Source organism: Ovis canadensis, chromosome 1, assembly GCF_042477335.2.
Source record: "Ovis canadensis isolate MfBH-ARS-UI-01 breed Bighorn chromosome 1, ARS-UI_OviCan_v2, whole genome shotgun sequence".
NCBI classification, from domain to species: domain Eukaryota; kingdom Metazoa; phylum Chordata; class Mammalia; order Artiodactyla; family Bovidae; genus Ovis; species Ovis canadensis.
Genome location: NC_091245.1, coordinates 86,747,145 through 86,767,915, shown reverse-complemented (window position 1 = coordinate 86,767,915; position 20,771 = coordinate 86,747,145). Strand labels below are relative to the sequence as shown.

At 35.0% G+C, this 20,771-nt stretch overlaps 1 protein-coding gene across 2 annotated transcripts in view; it reads right to left on the bottom strand.

The window, feature by feature from the left end:
• Positions 1 to 20,771, bottom strand: part of STXBP3 (syntaxin binding protein 3) — a 46,597-nt gene that overhangs the window by 19,853 nt on the left and 5,973 nt on the right. Inside the window, exons 2-9 of one of the 2 annotated variants that reach the window (XM_069599396.1) lie at positions 13,896 to 13,945; positions 13,206 to 13,287; positions 12,335 to 12,411; positions 9,524 to 9,602; positions 8,190 to 8,290; positions 4,377 to 4,531; positions 2,254 to 2,344; positions 1,079 to 1,203 (exon numbers count right to left, since the gene is read on the bottom strand). In XM_069599396.1, coding sequence (XP_069455497.1) covers positions 1,079 to 1,203; positions 2,254 to 2,344; positions 4,377 to 4,531; positions 8,190 to 8,290; positions 9,524 to 9,602; positions 12,335 to 12,411; positions 13,206 to 13,287; positions 13,896 to 13,945 — 760 coding nt within the window. The remainder of the gene's footprint in view (positions 1 to 1,078; positions 1,204 to 2,253; positions 2,345 to 4,376; positions 4,532 to 8,189; positions 8,291 to 9,523; positions 9,603 to 12,334; positions 12,412 to 13,205; positions 13,288 to 13,895; positions 13,946 to 20,771) is intronic. The other variant, XM_069599404.1, reaches the window with a different exon arrangement.

Here is a 20,771-nt window from a genome sequence, read left to right as displayed (position 1 = left end):
TTAAGTCATTTCCAAATCTCTTGAGCAATGCAGGTTTAGAGACCTAAAGGGTAAGAGAGATAAATAACATCCTTTCTGAAAATTCAGAATAAACTGCTTAAAACTTTTATACTAGAAAAATAGCTATGTTGCTCTGTCAGCTAACATTAATACAAATAACAAAGAAAAACTCAGAATTTGACTAGAAGGCAAATAAAAATATAAGAGAAAATGCAAAATTAGTTTAAACAATATTTAAGAAAAAATATTAAATATAATTAGCACAAATTTTTGGATTTTTTAATCTATAAAATTACTAAACATAAGATTTCAGAAAACTAATTTTCATTTTTATTACTTCCAAGCAGTAACTCTTGGCTGAAAAATGCCAATCTGGATTTTCAAATTATGATATCAAATAACATGTTATATATATATGTATGCATGTGGTATACACTCAAATAACATGTTATATATATGTGTGTGTATGTACATACATAAATGATATACAAAGGTGACAATAAAATGGTTCCTTAATAGAAAAATAATTTCATTTTTCATTTAACTATTTGATATTACTTTTAAAGTTAATATGCTTATATCAGAGTTAAATCAATAGGTACCAAACTGGTAAAACTGCTTCTCTTCTCAATAACCATCCTATATAGTTTTCTAATCTTCTAGTATTTTTAAATACATTATGGTGACAAGATGCACGTTTACATACTTTTGAATGTCCAATTCAGAATAATCACATCCTAACCAACTTGAATATGTTTTCCACTTCAATAAATATTGTAGTGGGCCCGGTTTATTTAGTGAAAAGTACAATTCCAGCTGTTTAAAATCTATTTTTGTTGCAGACATAATTAAGGAAGCAAATATACCAAAAAAGCTTCAAAGCAGTTAAATTACCTATTAACTAACAAGGTCAGGATATTTTTAATAGATTATAATTATAAGTGTAAGAGAAAGATTAAAGCCTTGAATAAAAAAGGTTATAGGGGCTTTAGATTTCTGTTGCCTGCATGAATCATTAAATGCTAACATCCTATCCTGTTTGTATATGCCCTAGATATTCCCTTCAAGTTATACTTGCTTGTATGTATCATTCTCAATCGGCAGTAGATCGTATGCCATTGCCTGAAAGGTCAGTTCATGCACGACAGTGGACACAGGATCAAAGCCACGATCAATTATTATGAGCTGGGAATGAGTTTTACCCTGGAATAACAAGATAAAATTATCTTAAGAAACTTCCATTTCTTTCTGTGAACACATTTTTAATATCTTAGAAAACAAAATCAGACTTATCCTAAGTTCTGCCACATTCTTAAACATGAAGCTATATTTAAAAAAAAAAATATGAGAGGTACAAGAGGGGAAGAAAATAAGACTACAAAACCAAAGCTTTCATAATTAGATTAACAGGCTTACTTAATAATATGATACTGTGAAAATTCTTTTAAAAATATAACATTTGGCTTTCACTAAATCTATTTTCTTGGAATTCAGCTTCGTAAACACTAAAACTGATCCAAGTTATGAAAGGAAGATATTACCTGAGCTCTTTATGTTACACACTGCACTAAACTAAGCTTCCTAGTCCTCTGATACCACCTCTGTCAAGTCTACTCAGACTCCTCTCTCCCCAGCCCAAGCTCAAATGCTGGAATTCCCCAGGTTCCAATCTTAGTCTTTGATTATATTATCTTGATAAGATAGTAGTAGCTGTCATTTATTAAACTCCTATATGTGCCAAACACATGCTAATCTGCCTAATCCTCATACCAACCAATGAAAGTACATATCATATGATCCATATTATATGAAAATACAACTCAGAGTAAATATGTCCAAGAACACAGAGTTGGTGATAAAAGGAAAAACTATGTTTATTAAACATTTACTCAGCTGCAAGGATTATTCTAAAAACTTTTTATGTATTAATGCATTTAATCTTCTATATTATAAAATAGGTATTCTCCTATTACCCCCATTTTATAGATTAAAAAACTTAACATAACTTGCTAATTGATATATACATGACTTAAATGGCAGAGCAAGGATCTGGACAAAGAACTTAATTCAAAACTGTTATCTTCCCCACTAAACCACATTGTCTATTAAGATTTCTACTACCATTTACATCAGTGATATCCAAATCAAAATTCTCACATCAATACTGGAAAATAAATGAACAACAGTTTCCTTGGTTGATAAAGAAATAAGTCAGATTTTAAGCATAACCACTATTTGTCTTTTATATGTTACCTTTATTAGGCTCTTTTCATCAATCTTGTAGTAGTTTTCAAGCTTTTTTTCAACCAGCTGAGCAAGCTTACTGGCATTATCTAGAGGTTTACTAGAAATGAAAAAGATATTCAAACTATCTTTCAAGACACACTTTAAATTATCAAGTTGAATTCTAAAATTAACCATAAATTAATTTAAAAGATTTTATAAGCATGGAGAAATTTAGTAATACTAAATAAATTAATTTATTAATTAAATAATAATTTAATTATTATTTAATTAATAATTTAATTAAATTTAATAATTTAATAATACTAAATTTAATAATACTAAATAAATATAATGCTATATCAATTAGTTGGATTTTATCAATGTAAACCTTATCATATGTGCTTCAGATTTTTTTCATATGAAATAAATATAAATAAAACTATAGTTTCTTCATTCCCCTCCCAATTCCCAGTCTTCACTCCTACCCCTAGCCACTCCTGCCCCAAAGCAACTACTACCATAATTTGATGTATATTCTTCCTATCATTACAATTATACATATATTTACTGTTTTATATGTATTTTAACAGTATATGTTTTTACTGTCATATATGTTTGAGATCTATGTTGACATGCACATCAAAAATATTTACTCATTTTAGTTCTATACAGTATTCCATCATATGATTATACTGGATTTACACATTCACTCCCCTAAAGATGGACATTTAAGTCATTCTCAATTTTATACTATTGCAAACAACATGGAAACAAATATCTTTATACATAAATCTCCATGTAAATGTTTCTCTAGGTATATTATTTCTAAAAGTAGAATTGCGGGTCATATAGTATATACGTTTTCAACTTTCCTACCATATTACTCTTCAAATTACTTGACCAATTATCTAATGGTTCTAACACTCGAGGTATGAGTAAAGAGCTTGTCTGGTCACATCTGAATTAAGGAGATTTACAATATTTCTTCTAAGTAATTAAGAAAACTTTTTAAATGGTTAAGGACAATGAAACTTAAATATAAAGCATTACATGAATTTGAAATTGAACAATTACGCCAACTACCTTGACAAATGTCAGTGTTTAAATTAAAGAACACTTTAAAACAGAAACAAGTTATATTATTTATTATTAGTAGTAACAGTAGTACAGTGTATTTACTTCTACCATTTCATTAACGCCATGCAGTATATTGAGTGCTTTATAGATATTGACTCATTTAATCCTAAAACAACTTTATGAGGTGATTACTATTATTTTTCCCATTTCATATACAAAGAAATTGAGGGCAGAAGAATCACAAAGCCAGTAAACAGCAGAGATTAAAATCCAGCTATTTGGCTATACAGAACAACATGAAAATCTAAGAACATAATATTGAGCAAAGCCAGATATAAAAAGATATCATGACCCCATATATATATCAAGTTCAGTATCAGACAAAACTGAAATATGTGTTAGAAGTCAGAATAACAGTTACTTCTGAGGAGGAGACAGTGGGTGATGACCAAAAAGGATCATAAAGGGGGCCTCATAAAGGGGGCCTCTGAGACGCTGTTAGTATTCTATCTCTTGACCTGGGTGAAGTCAGATGTCTGTGTTCACTTTGGAATGATTTATCAAGCCACATAAATATAATTTATGCACTTTATAGTAAACTTTACTTTTAATAAGGAGCAAATAAATAAAAGTACATAGTACTAAAGTCAAACTTTAACTTAAAAAAAAACCCCAAATCTGTTTAAAATGGACACTGGAATTAGATACCATGGATATTTAGACACTATAACCAGTATCCAGATACTATGACTATTTCAATTTGGTGGAAATTCAACGAAACATTAAATGTAAGACAGTATTCCCCAAAGGACAACAAAGACATACTTCAAAAGCATTCCTTAAACTCATGAAAAATATTCATGTAAATCATACAAAATTTAAGCTCTGAAATTCAGTAACAGAGGCTGTCAGTTACTCTGAAATTTAAGCCTTAAACTTTAAATCTCCTATATATACAGCATAATGTTATAAAGAAAATCTGCAAACCAACACACAAAAGCACAGAGACATTACCTCTATACCAAAGAGCAGATAGACAGCATAACATATGATGATACCATTGGGTGCCTTACCTTTTATATCTTACTCCAGGATTTTCATCCAGGGTAGCACATACTGTAACTATCTGCTCAGCCATTGCTTCCATGATGGTATCTTTCCCACTTGCATTATTTGGGTCTGGACTGTAACAGTAATAGAATGCATCTGGTACATCAAGAGTATATACCTAAGTTAGGCCAAAAAAGTCACACTGTCAATTTAGAAATTTGATTAAAAATATACATTAAGAAAAGCACAGTTATTCCTTGGGACTCTACAAAATACTTGTACTAACCATGCTGTTTCCTGAAACAACTGTGTCTTTACCTTAATTAAATCTCATTTTCTCTGTCATCTTGATTTCATTCCTTTTCTCACTCTCCTTTCTTGCTTAATCTACCTCTCTCCTTCAGTTCTTGTTTTATATATAGATTGTACTGTTGGATTTTCTCTACCTGTGCAGCAAATAAAGGGATCTGAGGTAGTCAAAGAACAACAGAAACCTAATTACCTGGCAAGAAGAAATAAAGCCAACATTGGTCTATATATCTGACATTCATTGAAATCTCAACCCATCAGAGAATAACCTATAAATTTTCCAAAGTTAATATGTATCTTCAATTCCTTAGCTTATACTCTTGATACTAAGAGTATAAATAAATTTCTCTCCCAAAGTAGAGAAATACTTCCTCAAAGAACACAGCATTGTGCCAGACATAGTACTGGTCTTTGTATACATACAGTGAAATCTCACAGACATTTTTCAACTAACAAAAGCATTTACCTACATGCAAAGAACTGGATTAGAGATTTACTATTGTGCTATTTGAGGAATACAAAAGAACAGGCGCTCTAATTGGAGGTGAGAGTTTCACATTCAATTAATTTTAATTTTGTTTTTAAACAATGGTAGTAATCCCCCTTAGTCTAATGTATTGAGTATAAAAGTAGACATGTAATAAATAATATAGGTTAACTAATAAATTATGGATAAACTTCCCTGCATTTCCTTTCACACAAAGTAATACATTTCTCTGACCATAACCTATCACTAACAGGAGGAGCCTGAACATGGACTGAGACTGAGCTAAAGCTAATGTGCTGTTTATGTCTGTCCTGCTCAAAGTCTTAGCTGCCATAACTGCCAACAAGTACCCTACAGCTGGACTGTGGCTTTCTCACAGTATTCTATCCCACTGCAGTAGAAAATATCTGTTCAAAAATATTTATTGCCCTTCCTGACAGGGCCTCTCCTTATGGGAGTATACTTCCCACTCATGGATATCAGGCTATCTATGGTCACTGGAATGTGAACAGAAGTGACATGTGCCTACTTCCCTGCAGAAGCTTTAAAAACCATTGTATGACTCCACCATTTCTCTTTTTTTTCTGCTATGTCCCAGAAAAGAGTTAACTCCACTCCTTCAGCTTACATCCCAGAATGAAGAGGATATAGAGCAAAGACCCAGTCAAACCACAGTGGACAATAACATGAATGAGAAATAAACTTTGTTGTTGTGAAACACTGAGATTTGGAGATTTGTTATCACACCTTAAATTAATCTAAGTTATCATCTAATATTCCAATGAGTCAAGTAGAACTCTGGAGCTGGTTTTCTTTCTACACTCACATCTTGTCTTTCCTTCCCTCTCCTCCCCCTACTTTCCATCACCAACATAATGTGTTCCTTTAGACTATTACCAACTGCTTTCTTCATCTCCGTGACCCACAACCAGTTCCTTAAATACAGGAACTCTCTGTTACCTCCACTCACAACTCCATTTACTTTTCTTGCTAAATTATAGCTAGCTTAGATCTATTTCTATCTAGACACAATCTAGCACCTTCTCCACTAACTATACCAGATTTTTTGTACTCCCTAAGGTCCACTATAAACAAACTTTCTTATATTGATGCTTTTCATCTAATTGTCCTAATTTATATGTGATAGTATTAATTAAACCCTTTGAAAGGGAAAGAGTTTTCTTTAATCCCTTTGACTCATGGATTTAGGAGAAGTCAAGCACTTTTCTCTCCATGCAACTTCTAAATATGTTTAACGTACAACTTCTCTTCTTTGGAAGACTATCATATTTGACTACCAATTTCCCTTCAATGATCTCCCAACTTCTACTTTTCCTTAAAGACTTTGGTACTCTTCTGTATCTGCCCATTTTCCACCATCATTCTTGATGGAACCTGGTGCCTCCTACAACTTGGTCCCAGCCTGCCTACAGACTTATTTATCATACCATCACCCCTAATAATCCATAATCCTGCTGCTTTCTTGCACTTTTCTGCTTCTGTATCTCTGCACTGAGGCTATTCCCATTTTCTAGAGTATTAAACTAAACTTACATAATATATTTGGAGAAGGCAATGACAACCCACTCCAGTACTGTTGCCTGGAAAATCCCATGGATGGAGGAGCCTGGTAGGCTGCGGTCCATGGGGTTGCTAGGAGCCGGACATGACTGAGCAACTTTACTTTCACTTTTCACTTTCATGTTTTGGAGAAGGCAATGGCAACCCACTCCAGTACTGTTGCCTGGAAAACCCCATGGACGGAGGAGCCTCGTAGGCTGCAGTCCATGGGGTTGCTAGGAGTCGGACACGACTGAGTGACTTCACTTTCACTTTTCACTTTCATGCTTTGGAGAAGGAAATGGAAACCCACTCCAGTATTTTTGACTGGAGAATCCTAGGGACGGCAGAGCCTGGTGGGCTGCCATCTCTGAGGTCACACAGAGTCGGACACTACTGAAGCGACTTAGCAGTAGCACATAATATATTAAAGGAAAAAAATCTTAAAGTAACCTTTGTTACTTTAAGAAAACAGTTTAATGTTAAACAGATATCTAAAGATTTTACGATTTTGATTATGGCCTTCATCAAAAACAGCAACAGCTTAAAAGAAAAATTCATTATCCAGGACCTTTTTATTTCTTAAAATATCAACCTTATGGTTCTAAGAAATAGTAAACTATTCCAATTCTACAAAATATTAGAATCCAAACACAGAGAACAGAGCTAAACAATACACTAGCTGAGTGATTAGGGCAAGTTACTTAACCACTTTGATTTCCCCATCTTTAAAATGTAGACAGAATTACCATCTACTCATAGGGCTACTGTGAAGATTACATGAATACATTTATGTAAAGCATTTAGGAAAGCATCTGACAGAGAAAGTACTATGTGTTTGTAATTATTATTATTAATTGAAGGCTCATTAACTATTCCAAAGGCAAATCAAATCTATGAGAATCCTTCATTTTATAAAGTAAAATAAATGATAGTTTATATAATGTTGTGTAAACAGTTTACTAAAGAATTTTGTTTTAATATCACAAATGGTTACAGAATATAAACATTTTTCTTTGGAGTCATTTAACAAAGATTATGCTCAAAATCTTTTGATTTCATAATGTAACACACACAGGACTTAGAGATGTGAAATTTAAGTCCAATTTTACTATTAATGCTATATTCCAATTTAGTACTCATGTTCCTCCCTTCATCAGAGTAAATGCTTATTTGTGGATTATTTAAAATTAACCAAATACACAACACATAAAATATCAATAGGATAAGTCTTTTTAGCAAATAAGTTCATAAAACTGCATTTTAAAATCGTTATTACAACGGTCAAGCAAGGAGAATGGGCAGCTTGTGCTTAAGAGTAAAACTCTTTTTAATTATAGTTTGTAATAATCCAAAATAAAAGGAGTTTTACTCTAAGCACAAGCTGCCCATTCTCTTTGCTTGACCCTTGTAATAAGCCTTTCAATGCTCAAAAAAAATGTTTTTAATAAAACATTTAAAAAATAAAAGTAGAAAGTACCTGAGATTCAAGTGGAATGAAGGAAATATTTATTTCTTTACATCTTCTTACTGACTTGGAGCAAGAAGCCTTAATTTTGTTAAAGAGACTGTCAGGGCAGACTGAGAGGAGGAAAAACATCAAAATATATAACTGCATTTAAATTTTCATTCTTTTGAATAAGTCATTCCAACATCCAAGAATATTTATTTTTATACATAATTACTGATTTTCACAAAGTAATTTACTGTGAGGACAGAGATAATATGTAAATACTGCTTTTCACTTTATACAGCAGATAAATTCCAGTAATGAGCACTGTAACAGAAATTCCGTTTTCCCCATTCATATCCACCATAACCAAGATGTGTTTTGTTATAGAGCTGTTAACACAGCAAGCTAAAACTGTCAGGAAGGAAAATCATATCCAAACTAAGGACTTAATAAACTTTTGAAGGACTTTCAGAGCTTCTTAGGAATTTACACTTTTCTATACCTGCCACTAAGTATAGCCGCACCACACAAATTTTTCATCTTTCCTTGCATTATAGGGCCTTCTTCAATGTGAGGAAATTCTAAGCCTCCAAACTAGTAAATTCTGCACCCTAGAGCCATCTTCCCCCTGCTCCTGCCTTTTACCTAACTGCTTACAGTTTCACTAAATCTAGGTTGGAGTATTAACCTTTGGCTTCTACTATCTTTTAACACGATGTTCTTTAATTTCAAGATTCCTTAAATTAAGAGAGGCTTCACACATTAAAGTTTATCAACTCCATAAACATGATTTCTGTGTAACAAGGTTACTTAAATGGCAAATACTTATGATATGGCATTTTGTAAAATGCAAACTGCTGCTAGGTATGAGATAAATAATAATTTACAGGAAAAATAAGCTAGAAAGCTGCTTTTTATTTGAATCTACAGCATAGAAAAAGAAATGTGATAGATTTTCTCCCTTACTGTTAGCAAACAGATGACAGTTTCTTCACTGCATCTCCCAAAGGGTCTTATAATATACTTTATTATACAGTCAAATCCCCAGTTGTAACTTTGATTTAAAGAAGAATTCTCCCTGTTATTGGAACAAAATCTGAGGGCTAGCTGTCTCCGTCAAACCCCTCTCCCTTGTACACCAGCAAAAATGACCATCTTTTGAAACTAGTTTGGAATGATTTAATTTTCTATCACCTTATCATGAATTAGGATAGAAATAACCTTACATTTTTAGATTCTTTCTAACCTAACTAGAACGAACAATATATAGAAAGTCACTATTTTTTAAATTAGCATAAGAAATATTTCATAATTAGTAGGATTTGAAATAGCGAAGCAATAACTTTTACAAAGCTACTTACAGTCAGTGAAGTAGATATACGCTGCTTTATATTTGTGCTCTGATTTACCTCCAAAATCACGTAAAAAGCAGTCTACAGACTGAAAAAAGGTTGGATGTTAATATACATTTTATCAAATACTGATTTAAATGTGCTACTTTTGAAATAACTAAGATTATTTTGATGATAAAGTTAAACCTTAAATGTCAAAACTGTAACTTACAAACTGATTTTTTAAGATGCTATGTTATCTGGCCACTTACAGTGAGAAGTATAATAAGTAGTAAGGTAAGATATATGAACAGAGAGTGTTCTTTTGGTGATGAGGAGACCTAAGAACGGTCAAGTGACTAAGAAGCTGAAGCAACATAGAAGACAAGACTACTGGAAGAAAATGAATGTACTGGGTAGTATTACCTACACAGATAATGAAACCATCGAGACTATTACTGGAGAAGTGCTAAAGAGACTGCCAGTGAGCTAAGCGCTAAAATTGCCAAGAGGGATTAGAATGAAAGACTAAAAGGTTAGCAGACTACAAGGAGGAGGGAAAGCGGGTAATATACTCTAACAGTATCTGCCTCTCTGCTGGTAGTTTTCAAGCTACAACAGTCTGAAAGCAAAAACAAACAATTTAATCTTCTCATCCATCTGTTCCTTTCTGTCTCCCTGCAACTCTACAACCAGTATATTTCTGTTAGAGCTCATTAATGTATCCTGCAAGTCTCTTATCTTTCCCACCATCATTTCCATGATTTTTTTTTGCTTTGAGATACTTCGTTTTTATCTTCCAGACTATCTATTAAAATTTCCAGTGATTATCCTCTACAGTCAACTACTTAACTAAGAAAATATACTTCAGAGCTTCAGAAAGTTTTTACACGTTACACCAGACTCTTAAGTGTACTATTTTCTGTTCAGATTATCACCCTTCCTTCCAAGCTCCTGTATTTTGCTATATGTATCCTTTTCTCATTCTTACTAAACCTCTCTCTGGTCACTTGACCCACTTAGATGTGTGGTTGCTTCTATGTCAGCTCAGCTAACACTTAGGTTTAGTTGTTGGAGTAACCTAAAGAGAGGCAGTACCATAAGAAGAAGGTAAACAGGTTTCTCCTCCTGAGGACTATAAGTATAAAAGAAAACAAACCACCCATCTGAGCTTTCCCTAGCTTCCCTGGTGGGTCAGAGCTTAAAGCGTCTGCCTGCAATGCAGAAGACCTAGGTTCTATCCCTGGGTCGGGAAGATCCCCTGGAGGAGGAAATGGCAACCCACTCCAGGATTCTTGCCTGGAGAATCCCATGGGCTGAGGAGACTGGTGGGCTACAGTCCATGGGGTCACAAAGAGTCGGACATGACTGAGCAACTTCACGTTCACAGATCTCTTATAACCAACTCTTCCTAAAATCTGTCATTTCATGACCCTTGCCTGAGAACTCTCTGTAGCTAGTTTCCAGATGCTTGTCCAGCCCCTGAGGAAGGAAATCTCACACCAAGTTTCTCTACAAGTGCCCAAAGAGTCCAAGGCCTCACATGCACCCATAGGTCTATAGGACCCAAAAGATAATTGATTCAGGACAGGAAGAGAAACTGGAGTTGGTTGTGGGAGATAAAGGAGTCACACTTAGATATCATTTTCTCTGAATTCTTTGATCCTTTCCTGAATACTTAATTTTGTATCCTGCTTTCTGTCACTTACATTAAAAATGAACACTTACATAGATCATTAAAATTTTCTAGAAATCTCATTTTCAATGGTCACATGGTCTTTCCTACCATTATGTGTTAATACTAAGAATTTCTCTGGATTTTTTTAACAATAAATTTTACGATTCAGAACCTTTTAAGGTTCTGATACAGCGAATTATTTTCCAAAATGGCTGTATTAATCTATACTCCCACTAGCAGTGTATAGTAGTTTCTGTTCCATTATCCATTGATAATGCATACTGAGAGCTAGATAAGATACATAGATAAGACAAATAAATAGATGTCTAAATATATACACACACTTTTTTTAATCCCTCTGCAAATTTAGTATGTGAAAATGGTGCTTTTAACTTTCATTTTTTTCTGAGCATAAATTTTCTTATAACATTATATTACAGATAAGATACAAAATGTCATTAAAATCTACCAGCAGCCAACATGTAGAGATTACATTGTAAATATCTCGGTTTTTCCCTACTGTCTGCTAGAGTTAGAAGAAATGAAATTGGAATTGTAAAATTAACATTTTTATTCCAAGAATAAGCCAAAGGATGTGTTGGAAAATGCACTCTCAGATACTATACAGAATAAATGAATCTGATACTTTATATAACTCTAAAAGCTTGACTTTAAGTATGAATTAAATCATGGTTAGATTATAAATTTTAAAAATTCCTTTCCCATAAAAAATATACATACATGCATATATGTGTGTATACACATACATATGTGTGTGCCATAGGGAAGTGACTAACATTAATGAAAGATTAATCCAAGTCTATTTCTTTCACATACACTTCCATTCTCCTAAAATCATGGTTGACTAGAAACTACATGAGTACCAAATTATTGAAAGAAACTTATTTTTTTGAAACTCTGTTGTTTTATACAAATAAATTCTGCTTTCATATAGGGGGAGAAAGGAATTCTTTCACATATATTCCCATTGAGAAGAAAGCAAATAAAACAATCTTCTAACTCAGAAAGATTTTCTTACACAAACTAGTTTATAACACTACCTGTCTAATAAAGGACATTTTATTACTTTAAATTTTCTAAGAGAAAAGCACATCTATGGTGAAAGTTTTGAAGAACATACTGTTTAGATTCAAAACACTCACCTTTGATGTTGGAGAGATAAAATAAAGAGCTTTCATTTGTCTGACAGGTTCTCGATTTTTATAAATATTCTCCACAACTAACAAAAAAAAGTCCAAAATTTAAACAAAAGAATTATATTTGACTTGGAGTCTCAGTTTTCACATTACAAAGTATGATATTTAATATCTGTCTTTAAAAGTCTATTATGAAGAGCAAATTTAAATAAATGAGTTAAACAATGAAGAATTTTGGATGATAATATGATTATGAATATTACAAGATATTGATACTTTACCCAAAATGTAAGAAAAATTAAAATCTCATTAACACATTCCTGCCTGGTGGAAGACAGAAACTGTGGCAGTGTTATTTTTCATAACCCTACACTACAGCTGATTTAAATTTGCAATTGCCTCACTTCTAGGTAATACAGAGAAGCTTAAAAAGTCAGTATTACACACTTGGAAATATGCACAACAGTTGATTTTATGACATAAATCTTACTATCCACTTAAAAACAAAACATGAAAACCACAAACATCAGCCAAAATACTGAAGTAAACTTACTGCATCAACATACAAAACTATAACAAATATATGTAACAATAAAAAATTTGAAGAACAAACTCAACAAGGCAACTGACTTAGTCTTGGTTAGGGGTGCTTAATTATATGTCTCAGCTGAGGGAAAAATCGTGACTTACAGAGGTTATTCTGAAGATTCACAAAGAAAAGAGTGTCCAAAATAATTATTATAGCTAGAGCTACTAAAAAAATAAGACATAATCCCCTGAGAAACACAATTACTAACTAAAATTTATTAATACTTTAAACTCTCCCTATCATAATTTAAAAAAAAAGTTATTCATGGTGAGTATTTGAAACACTTACCAGTTATACCCTCTGCTAGAAGATCTGTCATTTTGCAACATGATGCCAAAAGCTTAGTGGTAAATTCATCTAGAAGCAATATCTTAAAATGAATATAAATTAAGCAATAGTATAAGCATTTGACTCCCAAGAATTCACAAAAGACAGAATTTAGTGCATTAAATATACTCAAATTCATAACCTTTTTTATAACATAAAATTATCAGGAGAGCAAGCAAAATTATCTCAACTCATTTAACTTTCGTGACTTAGAAATTTATTTCCTCAATATATGGTCATATAATATTATACATAAGCAATATTTTCACTTTGAAGCAGACTTTGTTCACTTCAAATGTATCTTATGTTGAACATCAAATTTTCTTAAAATCATAAAATGCTGCTTGTGGTGGAATAATTGTTCTAGGCACTGTTCTAAGCACTTTACATGAATTAATTCATTTAATATTTATAACTATCTATGAGGTACTACCATCTCTGTTTTACAGATAAAGAAACAGAGGCATAGAGACATCAAGTAATTTGCTCAAGAAGCCACAACTAATAGGAGGTAAAGCTGAGATTTGAAGGCAAACACTATGCTTCTAACTCTGTGCTTTTATACAAGTGTAATAAGTAAAAAAATATGTACAAGCCCTCAATAAAGGTTTCTAGTGTTATGCAAATTCTATGTGAATATGTAAATTCTACCTTCCATTCGCCTTCTTTCTTGCAGTCATCAAACACTGTTGCTTTTATCTCTGCAAAGAAAAAGAGAACTACTTAGGAATCTTAATAAATTGTTAGAACTACTCAAAATGTTCAAGATGGCTGGGAAATATCACTTGGAACTGCTCAGCTTCATAATTGCTCAGCTTTACATATACAAGAGTAAAAATCAGTTCTCTTTAATACTTAACCTATATGGTACATTTAAACCGTAATATATTTTAACTTTTTGAGACTAAAAATATTATTAAAAAGGCTAATATAATTATTGTCCTTTACAGCATCGGACTTTAGTTTCACCCTCAGACACATCCACAGTTGAGTGTTGTTTCCACTTTGGCCTAGCCATTTCATTCTTTCTGGCGCATGAGGGCTCAGGCACTCAGTTGTGTTTGATTCTTTGAGATCCCATGGACTATAGCCCACAAGGTTCTTCTGTCCATGGGATTCTCCTGGCAAGAATACTAGAGTGTGTTGCCATTTCTTCCTCCAGCAGAGCATGTTTTGTCAGAACTCTCACCATGACCTGCCCATCTCGGGTGGCTTTGCACAGCATGGCTCATAGCTTCACTGAGTTATGCAAGCCCCTTCACCAAGACAAGACTGTGATTCATGAAGGCAATACGTGAACCGAGAACTTCCAGATGTTCAAGCTGGGTTTCAAACAGGCAGAGGAACAAGAGATCAAATTGTCTATGTTTACTGAATCATGGAGAAAGCAAGGGAGTTCCAAGAAAACATTTAATTCTGCTTCATCCACTACGATAAAACCTTTGACTGTGTGGATCACGACAAATGGAAAAATTCTTAAAGAGATGGGACTACCAGACTACCTGACTTGCCTCCTGAGAAATCTGTATGTGAGTCAAGAAGCAACAGTTACAATCAGACACGGAACAACTGGTTGAAAACTGGGAAAGGCGCAGGACAAAACAGTACACTGTGATCCTGCTTATTTAACTTATATGCAGAGTACATCATGCGAAATGCCAGGCTGGATGAATCACAAGATGGAACTAAGATTGCTGGGAGAAGTATTAACAACCTCAGATATACAGATGATACCACTCTAATGGCAGAGAGTGAAGAGGAACTAAAGAGCGTCTTGATGAGGGTCAAAGAGGAGAATGAAATAGCTGACTTAAAACTCAACATTCAGAAAACTAAGATCAGGGCATCCAGTCCCATCACTTCATGGCAAATAGAAAGGGGAAAAGTGGAAGCAAGGACATATTTTATTTTCTTGGGCTCCAAAATCATTGTGGACAGTGACCACAGCCATGAAATGAAAAGACACTCCTTGGAAGGAAAGCTACGATAAACTGAGACAGCGTATTACAAAGCAAAGACATCACTTTGCCAACAAAGGTCCATACAGTCAAAGCTATGGTTTTTCCAGTACTGGATGTGAGAGTTGGACCATAAAGAAGGCTGAGTGCCAAAGAACTGATGCTTTTGAATTGTGGTGCTAAAGAAGAATCTTGAGAGTCCCTTGGACTGCAAGGAGATCAAACCAGTTAGTCATAAAGGAAATCAACCATGAATATTCATTGTAAGTACTGTTGTTGAAGCTCCAATATTTTGGCCACTTGATGTGGAAAGCAAACTCACTGGAAAAGAACCTGAGACAGAGAAAGACTGAAGGCAAAATGAGAAGGGGGCAGCAGAGGAAGGAAGTTAGACAGTATCACTGATACAACGGACAGAGGACAAAGGAGCCTGGAGTGCTGCAGTCCATGAGGTTGCAAAGAGTCAGACACAACCTGGCAAGTAAACAACAATATTTAATTTAAACACATCTGGAAAAAATTTCTGAAAGTATTATTTGACTTGGTTTCCCAACTCTACTTAAATCCTAAGTAAACAAGATGAAAACAAAAAACCTGCAGGAAAATCCCTAACCAGCTCATTACTAAATTACATCTGACAAATGAAACCAGGTAAGTAAGATTCTTCCTGATTTACTTCAGTACAATTAAAAAAAATGTGTTACAGCATTCCGTTCAGTCGCTCAGTTGTGCGGGACTCTGTGACTCCATGGACTACAGCACGCCAGGCTTCCCTGTCCATCACCAACTCCTGGAGCTTGCTCAAATTCATGTCCATTGAGTCAGTGATGGCATCCAACCATCTCATCCTCTGTCGTCCCTTTCTCCTCCTGCCTTCAATCTTTTTCAGCATCAGGGTCTTTTCCAAAGAATCAGTTCTTCACATCAGGCGGCCAAGTATTGGAGTTTCAGCTTTGGCATCAGTCCTTCCAGTAAATATTCAGGACTGATCTCCTTTAGGATGGACTGGTTTGATCTCCTTGCAGTCCAAGGGACTCTCAAGAGTCTTCTCCAACACCACAGTACAAAAGCATCAATTTTTCGGTGCTCAGCTTTCTTTATAGTCCAACTCTCACATCCATGCATGACTACTGGATAAACCACAGCTTTGACTAGATGGACCTTTGTCAGCAAAGTAATGTCTCTGCTTTTTAATATACTGTCTAGGTTGGTCATAGCTTTTCTTTCAAGGAGCAACTGTCCTTTAATTTCATGGCTGCAGTCACTGTCTGCAGTGATTTTGGAGCCCAAGAAAATAGTCTGTCACTGTTTCCACTGTTTCCCCATCTATTTGCCAGGAAGTGATGGGACCAGATGCCATGATCTTCACTTTCTGAATGCTGAGTTTTAAGCCAGCTTTTCCACTCTCCTCTTTCACCTTTATCAAGAAGCTCTTTAGTTCCTCTTCACTTTCTGCCATAAGGGTGGTGTCATCAGCATATCTGAGTTTATTGCCTTTTCCACTTCTAATCACTAGGCAGTATCAATTGTTCTTCTTGGTGATTGCCACCATCTCAGACGGTAAAGCGTCTGCCTGCAATGTGGGAGACCTGGGTTCGATCCCTGGGTTGGGAAGATCCCTTGGAGAAGGAAATGGCAACCCACTCCAGTACTCTTGCCTGGAAAATCCCACGGACTGAGGAGCCTGGTGGGCTACAGTCCATGGGATCACAAAGAGTCGGACACGACTGAGGGACTTCACTTTCACTTTCACCATCACTACCAATGCCCTGATTCTTACTCTCTCTCACAGAATTACTCCAATAATCTCCTATCTGGATTTCCTGCTCCCTACCTCTAACCCCTTTACCTTCCCCAGTACGTTGTCCACACTGCAGTCAAGAGTCCTCTTCCTGAAGCACAGCCCTGTCACTTCAATACCCACTTCAAAATTCTCTCAAATTCTGTTACCTCAGAATAAAATCTAGATTCTACTATTCAACATCCTCCATCAACTGGCCTTCACCCAATCTCTAAATTAATCTTCCACCAGTCCAAATGCTACCCAATTAATGACCTACTAATACCAATTACCCTAACTTTTCTCTTTCTGTTTCTTCTACATATGAAGTGAAATATATTTTAAATTTTAACACAAAAGAGGGTGTGAAAATACTGATGGAAAAAATGAAAGGAGAACTAACGAACTAGTGTATGGCATCAGCAATGCCAAATGTGTATTCAGAAGGGTTCTGGGGTTAACACTTCATAGAGGTGGTAGTTACATGAATAAAAATTTAACCAGCTATACATTTAGCAACAGTACACTTTACACCAGCATTATACTTAGTGAAAACTTTGGGAACAAAAAATGACTTCCTTTCAGCATTTTTCTAGTAAGTCCCCAAAATGCTGACAGCTGCTGTTGGAGGAGGAAAACAAACTTTTCATCTTTAATGGCTTCCCATTGCTAGAGCATTTTAAAACAGTTTAGCTCCAACCTACCTTTTATAGCCTTTTCCCCCCTATTCCTTGCAATAAATATTCTGTACTCAAAGAAAAGAAATTATTCCCTCTTCCATAAATAATCACATACTTTGATGCCTTTGGGTCCTAGTTCAGATTTTCCTGTCTGGCAAAAACCTACTACCTTTCAATGTTACCTTCTATTTAGAGTCTTCCCTAATGCAGTTCCAGAGAGGAAAAAATTTTTTTCCTTCTCTTTTTCTGCGAAACTTCTTCATGCTGCTAATATAGTACTTAGTATGTGTATACCTGTCTCCTCCCACTGAACTGTAAATTCCAGGAGGTCAAGGAATATGAATACAGAAGGGGGAAATGTGCAAACAGTGACAGGTTTTATTTTCTTGGGTTTCAAAATTACTGAGGACAGTGACTGCAGCCATGAAATTAAAAGATGCTTACGCCTTGGAAGGAAAGCTATGACAAAACTAGACAGTATATTTAAAAGCAGAGATGTCACTTTGCCAACAAAGGTCCATATAGTCAAAACTAGGGCTTTTCCATTAGTCATGCAGGAATGTGAGAGGTGGACTACAAAGAAGGCTGAGCGTTGAAGAATTGATGCTTTTGAACTGTGGTGCTGGAGAAGATGCTTGAGAGTCCCCTGGACTGCAAGGAGATCAAACCAATCAATCCTAATGGAAATCAATGCTGAATACTCATAGGAAGGACTGATGCTGAAGCTAAAGCTCCAATACTTTGGCCACCTGATGCAAAGGCTAGAAAAGACCCTGATGCTGGGAAAGACTCAATGAAAAAGGAGAAGAGGATGGCACAGGATGAGATGGTGGGACAGCATCAGTGGACATGAATGGACTCAGTGGACATGAATTTGAGCAAATGCCAGGAGACAGGGAAGGAAGGACAGGAAGCCTGTGCTGCAGTCCATGGAGTCTCAAAGAGTCAGACACGACTTACTGACTGAACAACCAAAGGAATATAGACCTAGAACAGTGGGTGGCACAGGTTACTCAATAAAAATTGGTTTAAATGAATACATGATTTTGCAAATATCCAAAAAGGAAAAAATTGTGTTACAAGATAAAGAAGTAACCAGAATGAAAAAAGTCATAAAGATAACAGATTAAAACAGGAAAACAAAAAAATATTTTCTATATGCCCGTGTGTGTGTGTGTGTATATGTGTGTGCATGCATGCTCAATTGTGTCCGACTCTTTGTGACACCATAGACTGTAGCCCACCAGACTCCTCTGTCCATGAGATTTCCCAGGCAAGAATACTGGGTGATTGCCATTCCTTTTTCCAGGGGATTCTTCCTGATCCAGGGACTGAACCCAAGTCTCTTGCATCTCCTGCACTGGCAGGCAAATTCTCTACCATGAGCACCAGCTGGGAAGCCCTATATTTGGGGAAAATAAGTTCTCAAGGAATTTATAAAACAAACCTGACTGGTTGTCTCTGGGAAAGGAGTCTGGGCTCTGGGTAGGGATGAAGATTAATTTTATATTACAATCTTTTCTATTATCAAAATTTTTTGCCACATCAAGGTATTTAGGAATGATTAAAAATACTAATTACAAAGATTACAAAGGATGAAGAAAAAGTTATGTCAATGTTAAGCATTTAAAAAAGGAAGCAACAAAATGACCAATAATAAAAAATATCTGAAGGTATATAAGGACTAGAAGAAAAATATGAAAAGCAAAAAGCTTTTAATTTAAGGTGTCAATTTTAATTTGTAAACAAATTACTTTGATCTGTAATTGTTTGAATTTCACTTTCTCCAACATTTCCTCTAAAATATACAAGGTAAATTACAGACATTAGACTATTGTTTATAATAGGCTGTACTGAATAAGGAAAAATAAAATACTGTAAGTGGCTTCAACTTGCTTTACTTAGTTACTGTATTTAGTTACTATTGTTCTGCTGTTTTTTTTTTCTGCTGTGTTTTTCAAATAAACTATATCAAATTTTTATTTAAAGTCTTTTATCAGTGATAGCTTTGCTACCACTCCCCTACAGCAAAAAATGGCAAATGAGCAATACCAAGCACTATAAATTTTTACTGATATTATGTAAAAGAATTAATTTTGTAAATAAATGCAGCCCTTTGCACTCGAAACATTAAATTTTTAAAAGGGGTTTTAATGTAGTCCCTAAAGGCTGATTCTTTCTCATGTTTTAGGTCTCAGCTCAAATGTTACCTACTCAGAGAAATAGGGCAAAGGCTAAGAGACTTTTGCCAAGAGAATGTAATGGTCATAACACCCTCTTCCAACAACAGAAACAGACAACTCTACACACAGATATCACCAGATGGTCAATACCTAAATCAGACTGACTATATTCTTTGTGGCCGAAGATGGAGAAGCTCTATACAATCAGCAAAAACAAGACTGGGAGCTGACTGTAGCTCAGATCATGAACTCCTGCAAATTTCAGGACTTAAAAATTCAGACTTAAATTGAAGAAAGTAGGGTAAACCACTAGACCATCAAAAATGAAAGTGAAAGTGAAAGTCGCTGCGTTGTGTCTGACTCTTTGCCACCCCATGGACTCCTCCATGGAATTCTCCAGGCCAGAATACTGGAGTGGGTAGCCTTTCCCTTCTCCAGAGGATCTTCCCAACCCAAGGACTGAACCCAGAACTCCTGCATTGCAGGCAGATTCTTTACCAGCTGAGCCACAAGGGAAGCCCTCTAGACCATTCAGGTATGAACTAAATTAAATCCCTTACAATTATACGGTGGAAGTGACAAATAGATTCAAGGGATCAGATCTGATAGAGCACTGGAAGAACTATGGGCAGAGGTTCGCAACACTGTACAGGAGGTGATCAAAACCATACCCAAGAAAAAGAAATGCAAAAAGGCAGAACAGTTGTCTGAGGAGGCTTTGCAAAAACCTGAAAAAAGAGAAGTGAAAGGCAAAGGAGAAAAGGAAAGGCATAACCATCTGAATGCAGAGTTCCAAAGAATAGCAAGAAAAAATTAGAAAGCCTTCCTAAGTGACCAATACAAAGAAATAGCGGAAAACAACAGAATGGGAAAGACTAGAGATCTCTTCAAGAAAATTAGAGATACCAAGGGAACACTTCATGCAA